A 14,660-nucleotide genomic window follows, 5' to 3' on the forward strand; every position below is an offset into this window, starting at 1 on the left:
GTGGAGAGTACCTGCACATGAGGTGGTACGGGATTGGACCGTTGGGTATGGCTTCGCAGCGCTTGCTCCAAAGTATCACACAGCTCCATTAAAACGTGTCTTGGAAGCCTAAACTGTCCTATCAAGTACTCGTCAGTCTCTGCAAATAAATCAACGTGATCCTCAAAGATGCGTTCCCTTCTCAGAGCACGCTCGGCAATGTCGTCAAGCAGCAATAGATGTGCCATTTTGATAGCATGCCTGATGTGCAGAAACAGGCCCAGTTTGGTCCTATAAATAGCGTGATCAATCACCACATAATGCAGGATTTAATCAGCTTAATTGCTGATGTAAATTGCAGTGTTAGTGTTTCTTTACATACTATGATTTTTTTTTCGACAGATGATCAGAAATACATTACAGTAAAATACTATCATTGTAAATGACTGTAGAATTAAATGAAATGCAGTAACCAATTATTTGGAGCAAACTGTCATCACTCAAATGTGCGTAAGAATGCTCTTGAGTGTGCGTGGATTTTGTTCTTAGCTAAGAACAAATCCAAAATGAGAAAACATTAGTGAATGTCAGAATCTTCGTAAAAAGTGCGTAAGTGGGGTTTAAGAACACATTACCTTGTAAGAACGGTTGGTGAATGAGGCCCAATGACCCTAAGCATACTGCTAAAGCAACACTTGAGTGGTTTAAGGGGAAACATTTAAATGTCTTGGAATGGCCTAGTCAAAGCCCAGACCTCAATCCAATTGAGAATCTGTGGTATGACTTAAAGATTGCTGTACACCAGCGGAAGCCATCCAACTTGAAGGAGCTGGAGCAGTTTTGCCTTGAAGAATGAGCAAAAATCCCAGTGGCTAGATGTGCCAAGCTTATAGAGACATACCCCAAGAGATTTGCAGCTGCAAAAGGTGGCTCTACAAAGTACTGACTTTGGGGGGGGTGAATAGTTATGCACGCTCAAGTTCTGTTTTTTTTGTCTTATTTCTTGTTTGTTTCACAATAAAACATATTTTGCATCTTCAAAGTGGTAGGCATATTGTGTAAATCAAATTATACAAACCCCCCCAAAAATCCATTTTAATTCCAGGTTGTAAGGCAACAAAATAGGAAAAATGCCAAGGGGGTGAATACTTTCACAAGCCACTGTAAGTGGCTTCCTCTCCTTATCTCTTCTTGTTCATCAGCACTGATAAATTATTTCATATCAGTGCAGATGAAGGAGAGGAGACAAGGAGGAAGCCACATTATTCAGATAACATTTATACATATTTCAGTCAGTCAAACACATAACACATGCTTATCTGGTACTTGCAAAACAACAGAGGTACCAGAGCTGTGTGTGTGTGTGTGTGTGTGTGTGTGTGTGTGTCTCACCTGTAAGCCCAGGAATATACACAGGTACCAGGGAGGTGTGTCTTCGATGGTGTAGATCATGTCCATTCTCCTGGCGTCCATACTGTCTGCACTGTCCAACGTCTCCGACATGGAACTCTACACACAGAGTTCTATAGATGTAAGCCTACTGTACACCCGCACACCACAGGGTATACAATCTCTGGACCAAAGGGTTTTAAGACCTAAGTCTAAGTATTAGACATTAGCTGTGTTCGAATACTCATACTAACCGCACTAACCATACTATTTGTGAAGTAAATTGAAGTAAATTACATCACTATGTACCGGTATGTTAGCTAGCTACCTACTGTTAGTTGGCTACTAGTACATTGAACTGGTCAGTATATTAACTATATGCTAACTACCCAACTGTGTGTTCGTAAATTGCATTTCACTCTTGTAGCGTTCAGAGCGCAGACTGGACGCTCTGGCCAAGGAGTAGGGTTGAGCGTTCTGACCTCACAACGGCAGTCAAGCACCCAAGCTAACTGGTTAACGTTGGCTATCTACTTCCAGACACAAATGAGAGAACACCTCACTGACCATTTTACTCGCCCTAGCAGAGCTGGTTAGGCTGTTTTCATGTTATCTAGAGCATTGGTGACTGCAACTGTGCTGCTGGCAACAATTTAATAACTTTTTTTTGCCGATGTTTACTGACACCGGCCATATTCAACGGGTGTTGAGCGTTCATAAATTTGTCAGTTATTCTGCGCTCTGGCACACAGTAGAGAGTGCTCTGAAATCAGAGTAGATCGCCAGAATGAATTTACGAATGCAACCTATTGACTTGATTATTCATGTCATTCTTAGCTTAGCTAAGTGGTATAGTCGTTGTGCGTTCTTAATGGACATTGTTAATGAAGTCGTAAGATGTTTAACTAGTAATTTGTTATACTAACAAGAAGTTGCATAGCAACAGCATCAACTTCCGGTAGACAGGCGAAGCGCTAGTACACTCAACTGAAAGGACACCGTTCGTTTACAGTATACTAAAATGAACTAATAGTATATACTCATTAAGTATGTAGTATACAGTATGTTAGTATGGGTATTCGAACACAGCTTAAGTGTATTTAAGCCTACAGGTAGTAATCTATGTGAGTGTGTGTGTGCCTTAGAGAGGTCAAAACCTGAAGCCAACCACACCCATAGGGCTCTGGTCAAAAGTAGTGCACTATATACGGCAGGGGTCTCCAACCATTTCTAGCATGAGAGCTACCTTTAAAAAATGTAACATGTCGGGAGGATATAGTGCACTACTTTTGACCAGAGCCCTATGGGTGTGGTTGGCTTCAGGTTTTTATAGCTTTCAAATTAGGCACATTCTTCTCTTCTCCTGTCCCCTGCAACTCTTACCCGGGTCCTTAGTGTACATGATAAAGTTCTGTAAATATACCTGGTAAAATAATGGTTAATAAACAACTAAGGGGGGCCCTATAAAATATGTGATCCCCCCCCCCCCCAAATTCTGTTTTATTTTTCACTCTTAAAATTACAATTATCAATAGAGAAACAACGAAATTGGATGTTCTGAGTCCATGTTAATGCTTAAATCACATCAGAAGACAAAACATTATTGGTCTGGTTGAAAACGAAGAAATATTTTTTGGGGAATGTAATTCCCCTTTAATTGCGCATCTGGCCCTTTAATTGAGCATCTAGCGAGTGAGGAATGTGTCATCTAATGTGCCGGTCCAGTGATGGTTCTGTACTGCTGCTGCTCACTTCATGGCAAAGTTAGCAAACAACAAATAATAGATACAAATGATATACAGTACCAGTCAAAAGTTTGGACACACCTACTCATTCAAGGGTTTTTCTTTATTTTTTAAAACTATTTTCTACATTGTAGAATAATAGTGAAGACATCAAAACTATCAAATAACACATATGGAATCATGTAGTAACCCAAAAAGTGTTAAACAAATCAAAATATATTTTATATTTGAGATTCTTCAAATAGCCACCCTCTGCCTTGATGACAGCTTTGCACACTCTTGGCATTCTCTCAACCAGCTTCATGAGATAGTTACCTGGAATGCATTTAAATTAACAGGTGTGCCTCCTTAAAAGTTATTTTGTGGAATGTATTTCCTTCTTAACGCGTTTGAGCTAATCAGTTGTGTTGTGACATGGTAGGGGGTATACAGAAGATAGCCCTATTTGGTAAAAGACCAAGTCCATATTATGGTAAGAACAGCTCAAATAAGCAAAGAGAAACGACAGTCCATCATTACTTTAAAACATGAAGGTCAGTCAATACGGCACATTTCAAGAACTTTGAAAGTTTCTTCAAGTGCAGTCGCAAAAACCATCAAGCGCTATGATGAAACTGGCTCTCATGAGGACCGCCACAGGAATGGAAGACCCAGAGTTACCTCTGCTGCAGAGGATAAGTTCATTAGAGTTACCAGCCTCAGAAATTGCAGCCCAAACAAATGCTTCACAGAGTTCAAGTAACAGACACATCTCAACATCAACTGTTCAGAAGAGACTGTGTGAATCAGGCCTCCATGGTCGAATTGCTGCAAAGAAACCACTACTAAAGGACACCAATAAGAAGAAGAGACTTGCTTGGGCCAAGAAACACGAGCAATGGACATTAGACCAGTGGAAATGTGTCCTTTGGTCTGGAGTCCAAATTTGAGATTTTTGGTTCCAACCGCCGTATCTTTGTGAGACGCGGTATGGGTGAGCAGATGATCTCCGCATGTGTAGTTCCCACCGTAAAGCATGAAGGAGGAGGTGTTCTGGTGTGGGGGTGCTATGCTGCTGACACTGTCAGTGATTTATTTAGAATTCAAGGCACACTTAACCAGCATGGCTACCACAGCATTCTGCAGCGATACGCCATCCCATCTGGTTTCGGCTTAGTGGGACTATCATTTGTTTTTCAACAGGACAATGACCCAACACACCTCCAGGCTGTATAAGGGCTATTTTACCAAGAAGGAGAGTGGAGTGCTGCATCAGATGACCTGGCCTCAACACAATTGAGATGGTTTGGGATGATTCAGACCGCAGAGTGAAGGAAAAGAAGCCAACAAGTGCTCAGCATATGTGGGAAGACTGCTGGAAAGGCATTCCAGGTGAAACTGGTTAAGAGAATCCCAAGAGTGTGCAATGCTGTCATCAAGGCAAAGGGTGGCTATTTGAAGAATCTCAAATATAACATATATTTTGATTTGTTTAACACTTTTTTGGTTACTACATTATTCCATATGTGTTATTTCATAGTTTTGATGTCTTCACTATTATTCTACATGTAAAAAATAGTAAAAATAAAGAAAAACCCTTGAATGAGTAAGTGTGTCCAAACTTTTGACTGGTAGTGTACTTCTGCCAGGTAAGCCTACTTTGCAGTTAACATTTAATTGAAAAGGTTTTGGGGAAAATATTTCTGTCAACTCACAAGATGGTTATCACATCAACTGGCTACACACGGAGTGATAAACAAATGAGCGCATGCCCCAAAGACAGACAGGGCCAATATTGCTGGAAGTTAATTGGCAGATATTGTGTTAGGTTTGGCTTTTTAAGCCAATAGTGGCTAACCAGGGGTGGGATAATGAAAATGTTGCGTTGAATAGATAGTAGCTAGGAGCTTCCTGGTGTCTGATACTTGTGAGATTTGTTTATGACTGTTTGCGGTGGAACACGTGTAAACTGCATGTACTTTCAGAATTGTTTGGCGAGCTACTCAGAGGTGGGATGCGAGCTACTGGTAGCTCACGATCGAACTGTTGGAGACCCCTGATATAGGAAATAGGGTGCAACAGACAGACTAGAGAGAACAGTCACAGGCTGATGATGTCACAGCAGCATAACCAGACAAAGACAGAGGGGGAGGAAATGAGAGTAGAATATTCATAATTGAAGAGGGAAAGGCTGAATGATTCAGCAAAATAGTTTAGTCATAAAGAAACAAAAAGGGAGAGATTCAGAAAGGGAGAGAGAGAAAAAAGGGAGAGATTCAAGCAGACACCGACAAGAAATTCCTCTTGCCTCTGTGACTGTCTCTTTCTCTCCCTTTCTCTCGTTCTCACACAACGGGAAAAGTGCAGAGTCACAGTGACAGAGAGAAGAGGGGACGATCAAAAGAGCAGAGATAAACAAAGGATGTAGTGGAGGGATAGGGGGAGGGACAGGGGGTGGGATAGGTGGAGAGACAGGGGGTGGGACAGTGGGAGGGACAGGGGGAGTGAGGTGGTGTGAGAGGAGAAGGGAGAGTTAGGAGTTTAAACTATGCGTGTGTGTGTGTGTGTCTGTGTGTCTCGTACCTTCTCTCCTTCCTGGTTCTCTTTAGTGTAGATGGCCATCAGCTCAGTGTTTTCAGTGTCCTGCTCTCCAGCGGCCTGTTCCACTCCGTTCACCACCACCTACAGTACAGTACATGCATGTCAATACCTTATCCACCTATCCTAGATACACAGACAGATGCATGTCAATACTTCATCCACCTACACAGACAGATGCATGTCAATACTAAATATATAAAAATATATAAAAAATGTATGCACTCATTAACTGTAAGTCGCTCTGGATAAGAATGTCTGCTAAATGACTAAAAAATGTAAATGTAAAATACTTTAACCACCTCCTCTACAGTACATACACAGACAGACATAGACAGACACATGTCAATCCTTGATCTGGGTTAACTAACTATGAAACAATTGGAGTACCAAGGACCCATATGCCATTATCACTGTATTATTGTAACAGCATTTATTTCAGAAATGTAACTTTATAAAGTCAATGTAGGGGTAGAGGTAGAGAAATTCCAAACTTCCAAAGTGTTAGGCTGATGCGCTGTGCCTTTGCAGTGATAGAGTGTTTTGACAACAGTGACACTTTTTTGCACCGCAAAAACATCACCCTAGTATTTTACAAACATTTCACACACTGCATTATACAAAGTAGCACAACTAACATACACTGACAAGTGTGTATCTGTAACAGGGAGTATATTTCAAGGAAAGCACAGCAAAGCAAGGACATTGATGCTGATTGGGTAAGGTTAACACAACTAACAGACATAATAAGGACAGCCTGGGTGTTGCTTTGCACTTTGCCTGGAAAATGATCTCTGGGAACACTGGGCCATAAGTACATCAGTTCCTTCATTAGTTGAATACCCGAGCCGACGAGGTGGAGAAAAAGGTTTGTCGCAGGGTACTTAACCCTCCAGGGCTGCCATACTACTATGGCTGACCCTGTAAAAAACACATTTCACTGCACCTATCCTGTGTATGTGACTTTATTTATTTATTTTTATATTGGTCTAATTATCACACTGATGCACACATACACTGTAGGGATCCAAGGTCATGACATCACTGTGCGTGTGTGTTGTGTCCTGTTTGTGGATGTGTGTTCTCCGTCTGTGGCTTGGTTAGCAAATCACAGATGAAGATCACTGTATAGAAGGACAGTGTTCAGTCTCACACACACACACACACAGTGGCATTTGTCTAAATTTGATTTGAGGATGCGTCTTTGCATACTTTCATCCATCTTTGCATCTCGTCTGCCAGGCATGGAAAACAACAATTTACTCTTGTTCAGACTCAAATGTTATCGTCATTCAAGTGTGTGTGTGTGTGTTTGTGAGAGTGTGTGAGAGAGAGAGAGAGAGAGAGAGCGCGAGAGAGAGAGAGAGAGAGAGAGAGAGAACCGTTCCTGGGGACACATCATATTCTATCCTACTGCTCATCTTTCACTAGTTGGGAAAGATCACTGCTGACAGAGCAGTCATCAGATGAGAGACCTTAGAATGAACTGAAGATCAGTCTTTCTTTGTCTAATATAAAATGTGTTTTATTGTCACATATACCGGATAGGTGCAGTGAAATGTGTTGTTCTATCTACAGATTTTTCACCTTGTAGGCTCTGGTATTCGAACAAGCAACCTTTCAGTTACTGGCCCAACGCTCTAACCGCTAGGCTACCTGCTGCCCAGAAATCACAGAACTAGACATGACAAAATTAGCACCCTTGGGGTAGTCATGCAGAACGAACGAAAGAAAGAAAGAAAGAACGAAAGAACGAACAAGACAGAAGGGAGGGAGACTATGGCTGTACAGGTCATTGAGGATAGCCATTGTGTCCCTTTATCCACCTCTGTCCTATTCAGCCATTCAGTAACAGCAGACAGGAGGATGTGAATGGGATACTTATAATAAACAGGATATATAGTCGTAAATCTCTGATGGACTCAAAACCTGGACAGGCTTTGTGTTTGGGCTCCTCAGGACAGTATCATGTCTGCGTGTGTTTGTGTGTGTAGGGAAACCATTTTGTTGATTTGTGGTGTGACCTACATGAGGGGACTGTGTTCCAGCCAAGAGCAAATGGCCAGAACAAAACTGGCATGACATGGAGACTGGCAGTGCATGTGTGGATGTTCGTCAGCGCGTGACCCTGACGAGTGTTAAGTGATCCTAATGACAGGTCTCTATGTATGGTGGCCTAACCCCGTCTATACCATCACTCCTCTGTCAGTGTGTGTCAACTTGATGACCTTTAAAGGGCCAATCTGTGGATGAAACAATAACATAGTGGGCACCCCACCTCTGTTTTGGTAAAAAGCTGATGGATGGGCCTGGATAAAAGTAACCACTCTCAAATTCATAGACAGAGCTATGGATGCCAGGACTGACTATCCATGATATTAAAATGATAGTTTTAAGCATGTTTTAAGGCCATGTCTACAAACATTGGAGTAAAATAAGCTTATATTTTTGGGTTCTGATGAGGTATGACAGTTGAACTAGGCTTATGAGGTATTTATAAGTTATATTCTTCAAGAATCAATGGGTATATATATCATTCATTTATAAGTCAAAAAATTGATGTAGTAACAGCAGATTGACACTTTAACTGACTAAATCCCCAGTGCAAGCAGACACACACACACAGATGCATGCATACAGACAGAACACACACACACAGCGTACCGGAATGGGGTAGAAGTCTGCGCTGTGTTTGTTCTCCTCCTCATACTTCCCCCCTTCTCCTCCCTCCATCGACTTAGCGGTGGTATTCTTCCCCACGCCCATTCCTGTATCCTCCTCCTCTTCCTCTTCCCTCGCTCTCCCAGTCTCTCCGCTCTCTCCCTCCGGTAGAAACACTGCAGATTGCTCCTTCAACTCCCTTACATGGTCCAGGACTGTGTCATCTACTGAGAGAGAGAGATAAAAGATGGATCATTTACTACACAACTTTCCTGAGTCTGCCCTTGAGGTCATCTAGACTAGAGTATTATAGTAGGTACTGTATTAGGTAGAATATGCTAGAAACTGGGCCTTTTGCCCACTGGGCCAAAAGCTCCACGGGTGTGTGTGGATGGGGATCAGGGTTGGGCCTAAACCTAAGTTTACAGGGTTGGGCCGAAAGCTACGTTTACAGGGTTGGGCCTAAACCTGAGTTTACAGAGTTGGGCTTAAACCTGAGTTTACAGAGTTGGGCTTAAACCTGAGTTTACAGAGTTGGGCTTAAACCTAAGTGTACAGAGTTGGGCTTAAAGCTGAGTTTACAGATAGACACCTGTCTGGTCCCGGTTCCAGAGCCCCAGACCTGAGGCATCAGTATCTGCACAGTCACCGTCTCTTCACCCCAGACTGGATCATGAGCAGAGGTCAGATGTGATCCAGGACTGTGGAGAGACCTGATACTGGGATGGGCCTGGGAGACCCAGAATGAGTCCCAAATGGCATCCTATTCCATATACACTGCACTACTTTTGACCAGAGCTCTATGGGCTCCGGTCAAAAGTAGCGCACTATAAAGAGAATAGGGTGCAATTTGGGACGCAGACCCAGATGTATACACTCATTCAGTATACTGTGAGGGATCGATTAGAAACAGGGTAGGGGATGAAGGAGGAGCGCGCGAGAGGGATAAAGACAGTGTATTGGGGAGGGGCAGATAGGGTGGAAAGGAGAACAGGTACAAGAGGAGAGCAGAGAGTCAGAGGCAAGGATAGAGGGGGAGGAGAGTGAGGGATAGACTGAGGAGGAGGGTAAGAGGGCGAGAAAGGGATAAAAGCGGAGAGAGGAAGGAGGAGGTGGTGTGAGAGGGAGGTCAGTTTGTTAATAATAATAATACGTTTGTTGGTCTCAGGCGGTGTTGTGTTATTTCTGGTTTCATGTCAACTCCATTTTACGTAAAACAAGTCCTTGGGCTCAGTCTAGCCCTGTGACTATCCATGTCCCGGTCTCACCCCTCCCCTCCCCCTACTCTATACTCTAACACAATACCTTTGGCTGTGTCTATCCCTGCATGTTTATCTGTAGATTATCTTCCACTGTCTCACCCCCGTCATCTTTCTAAACTCGTACAAGGCCTTCTGTCAGACTTAACCTTCCTCTCAACACCCTCCCCCCTGCTTTAAAAACGACAGCTTAAGCCTACTCTCCAGAGAACATTTTAGTCCAGGAGCAAAGTCCATCCAGTCTCCTTTTCAGTTTATCACTTGAATTACTTAACAAAAGGCACATCTCAATAGGTGGCCCAGGTGTCCTCTGACATTGCACAAATGGGGGGGAGGGAGGGGGGATGGGCCTTTCCTCTTTTGTTCTCAATTGTTCCTCAACCAAGGCGGGAGGCCGATGACATCAGAGGGCACCATCAGACACCAACTCTTTGAATGGCCTACTCCATGAAGTTTGTACTTATGTCTAAAAAAACACTATTTTGCTCAAAACACATGTTTTACCCTTAAGTGTGTGTACATTACTGTATTTATACTGGGGATATTGTTTTTCAACAGGAAAAGCTTTTTTTTTTTATAGCTGGAGTGAGTCTTCAATCTAGTTCTGAGAAACCAGCGCTGCGCTTGCTCCTTTCCCCAACCTTAATATACCCCACATGCCCCAACTCCCCCCTTCCCCACCCTTATTATACCCCACATGCCCCAACCTCCCACCCTTACTATACCACACATGCCCCAACCTCCCACCCTTATTATACCCCACATGCCCCAACCTCCCACCCTTATTATACCCCACATGCCCCAACTCCCCCCTTCCCCACCCTTATTATACCCCACATGCCCCAACCTCCCACCCTTATTATACCCCACATGCCCCAACCCTTATTATACCCCACATGCCCCAACCTCCCACCCTTATTATACCCCACATGCACCAACCTCCCACCCTTATTATGCCCCAACTTCCCCACCCTTATTATACCCCACATGCCCCAACCTCCCACCCTTATTATACCCCACATGCACCAACCTCCCACCCTTATTATGCCCCAACTTCCCCACCCTTATTATACCCCACATGCCCCAACCCTTATTATACCCCACATGCCCCAACCTCCCACCCTTATTATACCCCACATGCCCCAACCTCCCACCCTTACTATACCCCACATGCCCCAACTCCCCCACCCTTATTATACCCCACATGCACCAACCTCCCACCCTTACTATACCCCACATGCCCCAACCTCCCACCCTTATTATACCCCACATGCACCAACCTCCCACCCTTACTATACCCCAACCTCCCACCCTTACTATACCCCACATGCCCCAACCTCCCACCCTTATTATACCCCACATGCCCCAACCTCCCACCCTTACTATACCCCACATGCACCAACCTCCCACCCTTACTATACCCCACATGCCCCAACCTCCCACCCTTATTATACCCCACATGCACCAACCTCCCACCCTTACTATACCCCAACCTCCCACCCTTACTATACCCCACATGCCCCAATCTCCCACCCTTACTATACCCCACATGCACCAACCTCCCACCCTTACTATACCCCACATGCCCCAACCTCCCACCCTTATTATACCCCACATGCACCAACCTCCCACCCTTACTATACCCCAACCTCCCACCCTTACTATACCCCACATGCCCCAACCTCCCACCCTTATTATACCCCACATGCCCCAACCCTTATTATACCCCACATGCCCCAACCTCCCACCCTTATTATACCCCACATGCACCAACCTCCCACCCTTACTATACCCCAACCTCCCACCCTTACTATACCCCACATGCCCCAACCTCCCACCCTTATTATACCCCACATGCCCCAACCCTTATTATACCCCACATGCCCCAACCTCCCACCCTTATTATACCCCACATGCCCCAACCCTTATTATACCCCACATGCCCCAACTCCCCCACCCTTATTATACCCCACATGCCCCAACCTCCCACCCTTATTATACCCCACATGCCCCAACTCCCCCACCCTTATTATACCCCACATGCCCCAACCTCCCACCCTTATTATACCCCACATGCCCCAACCTCCCACCCTTATTATACCCCACATGCCCCAACTCCCTTCTCCCATCCTCCCCTCCTTCTCATCCATCTTCATGTGGAGTGTTGGACAATGTGTGAAGTACCTAGTTGACATCACCCTCCATCCTGGTCTCCCCCATCACTCGTAACCCCAACCACCCCACCCCTTTCCCTTTCTACCCTTTTCTAACCCCCTCCCCCATCCCCCCGTCTCCCCCTACCCTCTTCTAACCCCCTCCCCGTCTCACACCTTCCCCCCCTTAGTCAGTGTTAAATGTTGGTAAGTGAAGTACCTAGTTGACACATCCCATCGCTCCTGTCGAGCTGGGCAGCGGGGTGCATCTGTGTGGGAGGGGTGAAAGAGGGAGAGGAGGAGGGGGTAGGTGGGAGAAGCGAGAGAGAGTGGGAGAAAGAGATGGAGAGAGAGAGGAGAGAGCTGAGGGGGGGGGAGGGGGGGGAGAGATAGTGGTTAATGTGACAGCCAACATTCATTAACCGTTCATCAGTCAGGTAATTAATGAGATTGATAATCGATTGGTTTCTATCCTCTGTCTCTCCCTCTCCAGCTATAGACCTATCACACACACGCACACCTTTTTGTGACATGGAAATAATATGCCCTAACAGGCTGTCCTACAGTGGCACTCTGTCCCATAGTAAACTACAGTGGTGTGTGTGTAGTATGTCCCATAGGCCACAGTGGTATTTGTGAGAGGCTAACACAGCTCTGTTCCCCCGTGTGTGTGTGTGCATGCGCGAGCTTGAGGAGAGCCCCAGTGTTGACATCATTCCATCCGCCTGCTCCTCTGTGTGGTAACACATCACTCCCTAACTCCAACCCTGAATGCTGAAGGGTACACGTTTCAGTGTGTGTGTGTGTGTTGGGGGGGTTGTGTGGAGAGAGTTACTTCAGTGTTCATTCATGTCAGAGAGGAAGAGGCGAAGCGAGAGGATTTACTCTGCCCAAAATCTGTCCGCTTGAGATAAGCCCTTTTTTGTATGGAGGTCTATGGAGAGTGTAGAATTACATGAGGCTTATATTATCAAATAGAAGTTTCGTAATGTTTAGACTGTTACAAAAGTACTGATATAAGTGGATGCACGTGGCATTCCGGCAACTTTGAGAAAAACTTAGTTGTGCCTGTTGTTCACATGCGTATCTGCCCTCTCATTGACTAGAATGGTCTCACCTGATCCGCCTGCCTTTAACAACGGAAATGCATGTCCTCAATGATTGGAGCGGTCACTCGGTTATCTTGTCAATATAATAGATAATCTTTGTTCATGTCATCTTATAGGTGTGACAAAAGCACGTTGTGTCAATAGTTACACGTTGTGTCAAATGTGTGTGTGTGTGTGTGTGTGTGTGTTTACAGTCAGTTATAAGACTCCTCGGCCATTGCAGTTCTAGAGAAACAGAAGTGAAATGTACAAGAATAGGAAATCAAAACTTTACAAAAGCTCCTAGAATAACCACATCTGTTTATTGTTCACCCAGAGTGATAGTCATATGACTACATTTAATAGGAAGGAAAAATATTACCACAGCCCTGAAACAACCAAAAGACAACCTCTTTATAAACAGAAGTACATACTCTGAGGATTAGAATGTGTAGAGAGAGGGGGATAGACAGAAATAGAAAGAGACAGAAAGAGAGAGAGAGAAACAGAGGGGGAGGAGTAAGAAACTCAAACAGGAAGTACCTGTGCTAAGGTCTATTCAACGCTGGTCTGACCAATTGGAAAACATGCGTAAAGATTGTTTTGATCACGCGGACTGGGATATGTTCCAGGTAGCCTCTGAGAATAACATTGACGTATACACTAGCCGGCTACCACCCGGTTACTCATCCCTGCACCTTAGAGGCTGCTGCCCTATATACATAGACATGAAATCTCTGGTCACTTTAATAATGGAACACTAGTCACTTTAATAATGTTTACATACTGCTTTACTCATTTTATATGTATATACTGTATTCTATTCTACTAGATTTTAGTCAATGCCACTCCGACATTGCTCGTCCTAATATTTATATATTTCTTAATTCCATTCTTTTACTTTTAGATTTGTGTGTATTGTTGCGAATTGTTAGATACTACTGCACTGTTGGCGCTAGGAACATAAGCATTTTGCTACACCCGCAATAACATCTGCTAAATATGTGTAAATATGTGTATAGTGGGGAAAAAAAGTATTTAGTCGGCCACCAATTGTGCAAGTTCTCCCACTTAAAAAGATGAGAGGCCTGTAATTTTCATCATAGGTACACGTCAACTATGACAGACAAAATGAGAAAAAAAATATCCAGAAAATCACATTGTAGGATTTTTTATGAATTTATTTGCAAATTATGGTGGAAAATAAGTATTTGGTCAGTAACAAAAGTTTGTCAATACTTTGTTATATACCCTTTGTTGGCAATGACACAGGTCAAACGTTTTCTGTAAGTCTTCACAAGGTTTTCACACACTGTTGCTGGTATTTTGGCCCATTCCTCCATGCAGATCTCCTCTAGAGCAGTGATGTTTTGGGGCTGTCGCTGGGCAACACGGACTTTCAACTCCCTCCAAAGATTTTCTATGGGATTGAGATCTGGAGACTGGCTAGGCCACTCCAGGACCTTGAAATGCTTCTTACAAAGCCACTCCTTCGTTGCCTGGGCGGTGTGTTTGGGATCATTGTCATGCTGAAAGACCCAGCCACGTTTCATCTTCAATGCCCTTGCTGATGGAAGGAGGTTTTCACTCAAAATCTCACGATACATGGCCCCATTCATTCTTTCCTTTACACGGATCAGTCGTCCTGGTCCCTTTGCAGAAAAACAGCCCCAAAGCATGATGTTTCCACCCCCATGCTTCACAGTAGGTATGGCGTTCTTTGGATGCAACTCAGCATTCTTTGTCCTCCAAACACGACGAGTTGAGTTTTTACCAAAAAGTTCTATTTTGGTTTCATCTGACCATATG

The 14,660-nt window shown here is 44.2% G+C and overlaps 1 protein-coding gene across 4 annotated transcripts in view; it reads right to left on the minus strand.

Moving 5' to 3' along the window:
- Positions 1–14,660, minus strand: part of LOC311144555 (solute carrier family 23 member 2-like) — a 55,561-nt gene that overhangs the window by 23,686 nt on the left and 17,215 nt on the right. The window contains exons 2-5 of one of the 4 annotated variants that reach the window (XM_084180588.1): positions 11,984–12,126; positions 8,355–8,578; positions 5,676–5,774; positions 1,372–1,488 (exon numbers count right to left, since the gene is read on the minus strand). In XM_084180588.1, the coding sequence (XP_084036714.1) occupies positions 1,372–1,488; positions 5,676–5,774; positions 8,355–8,578; positions 11,984–12,032 (489 nt within the window). In that variant the 5' untranslated portion in view covers positions 12,033–12,126. Of the gene's footprint in view, positions 1–1,371; positions 1,489–5,675; positions 5,775–8,354; positions 8,579–8,943; positions 9,634–11,983; positions 12,127–14,660 lie in introns of those variants that run through there. The other 3 variants (XM_084180590.1, XM_084180589.1, XM_084180591.1) reach the window with 3 other exon arrangements.

This window comes from Coregonus lavaretus (assembly GCF_964263955.1).
Source record: "Coregonus lavaretus genome assembly, chromosome: 17".
Classification (NCBI taxonomy): domain Eukaryota; kingdom Metazoa; phylum Chordata; class Actinopteri; order Salmoniformes; family Salmonidae; genus Coregonus; species Coregonus lavaretus.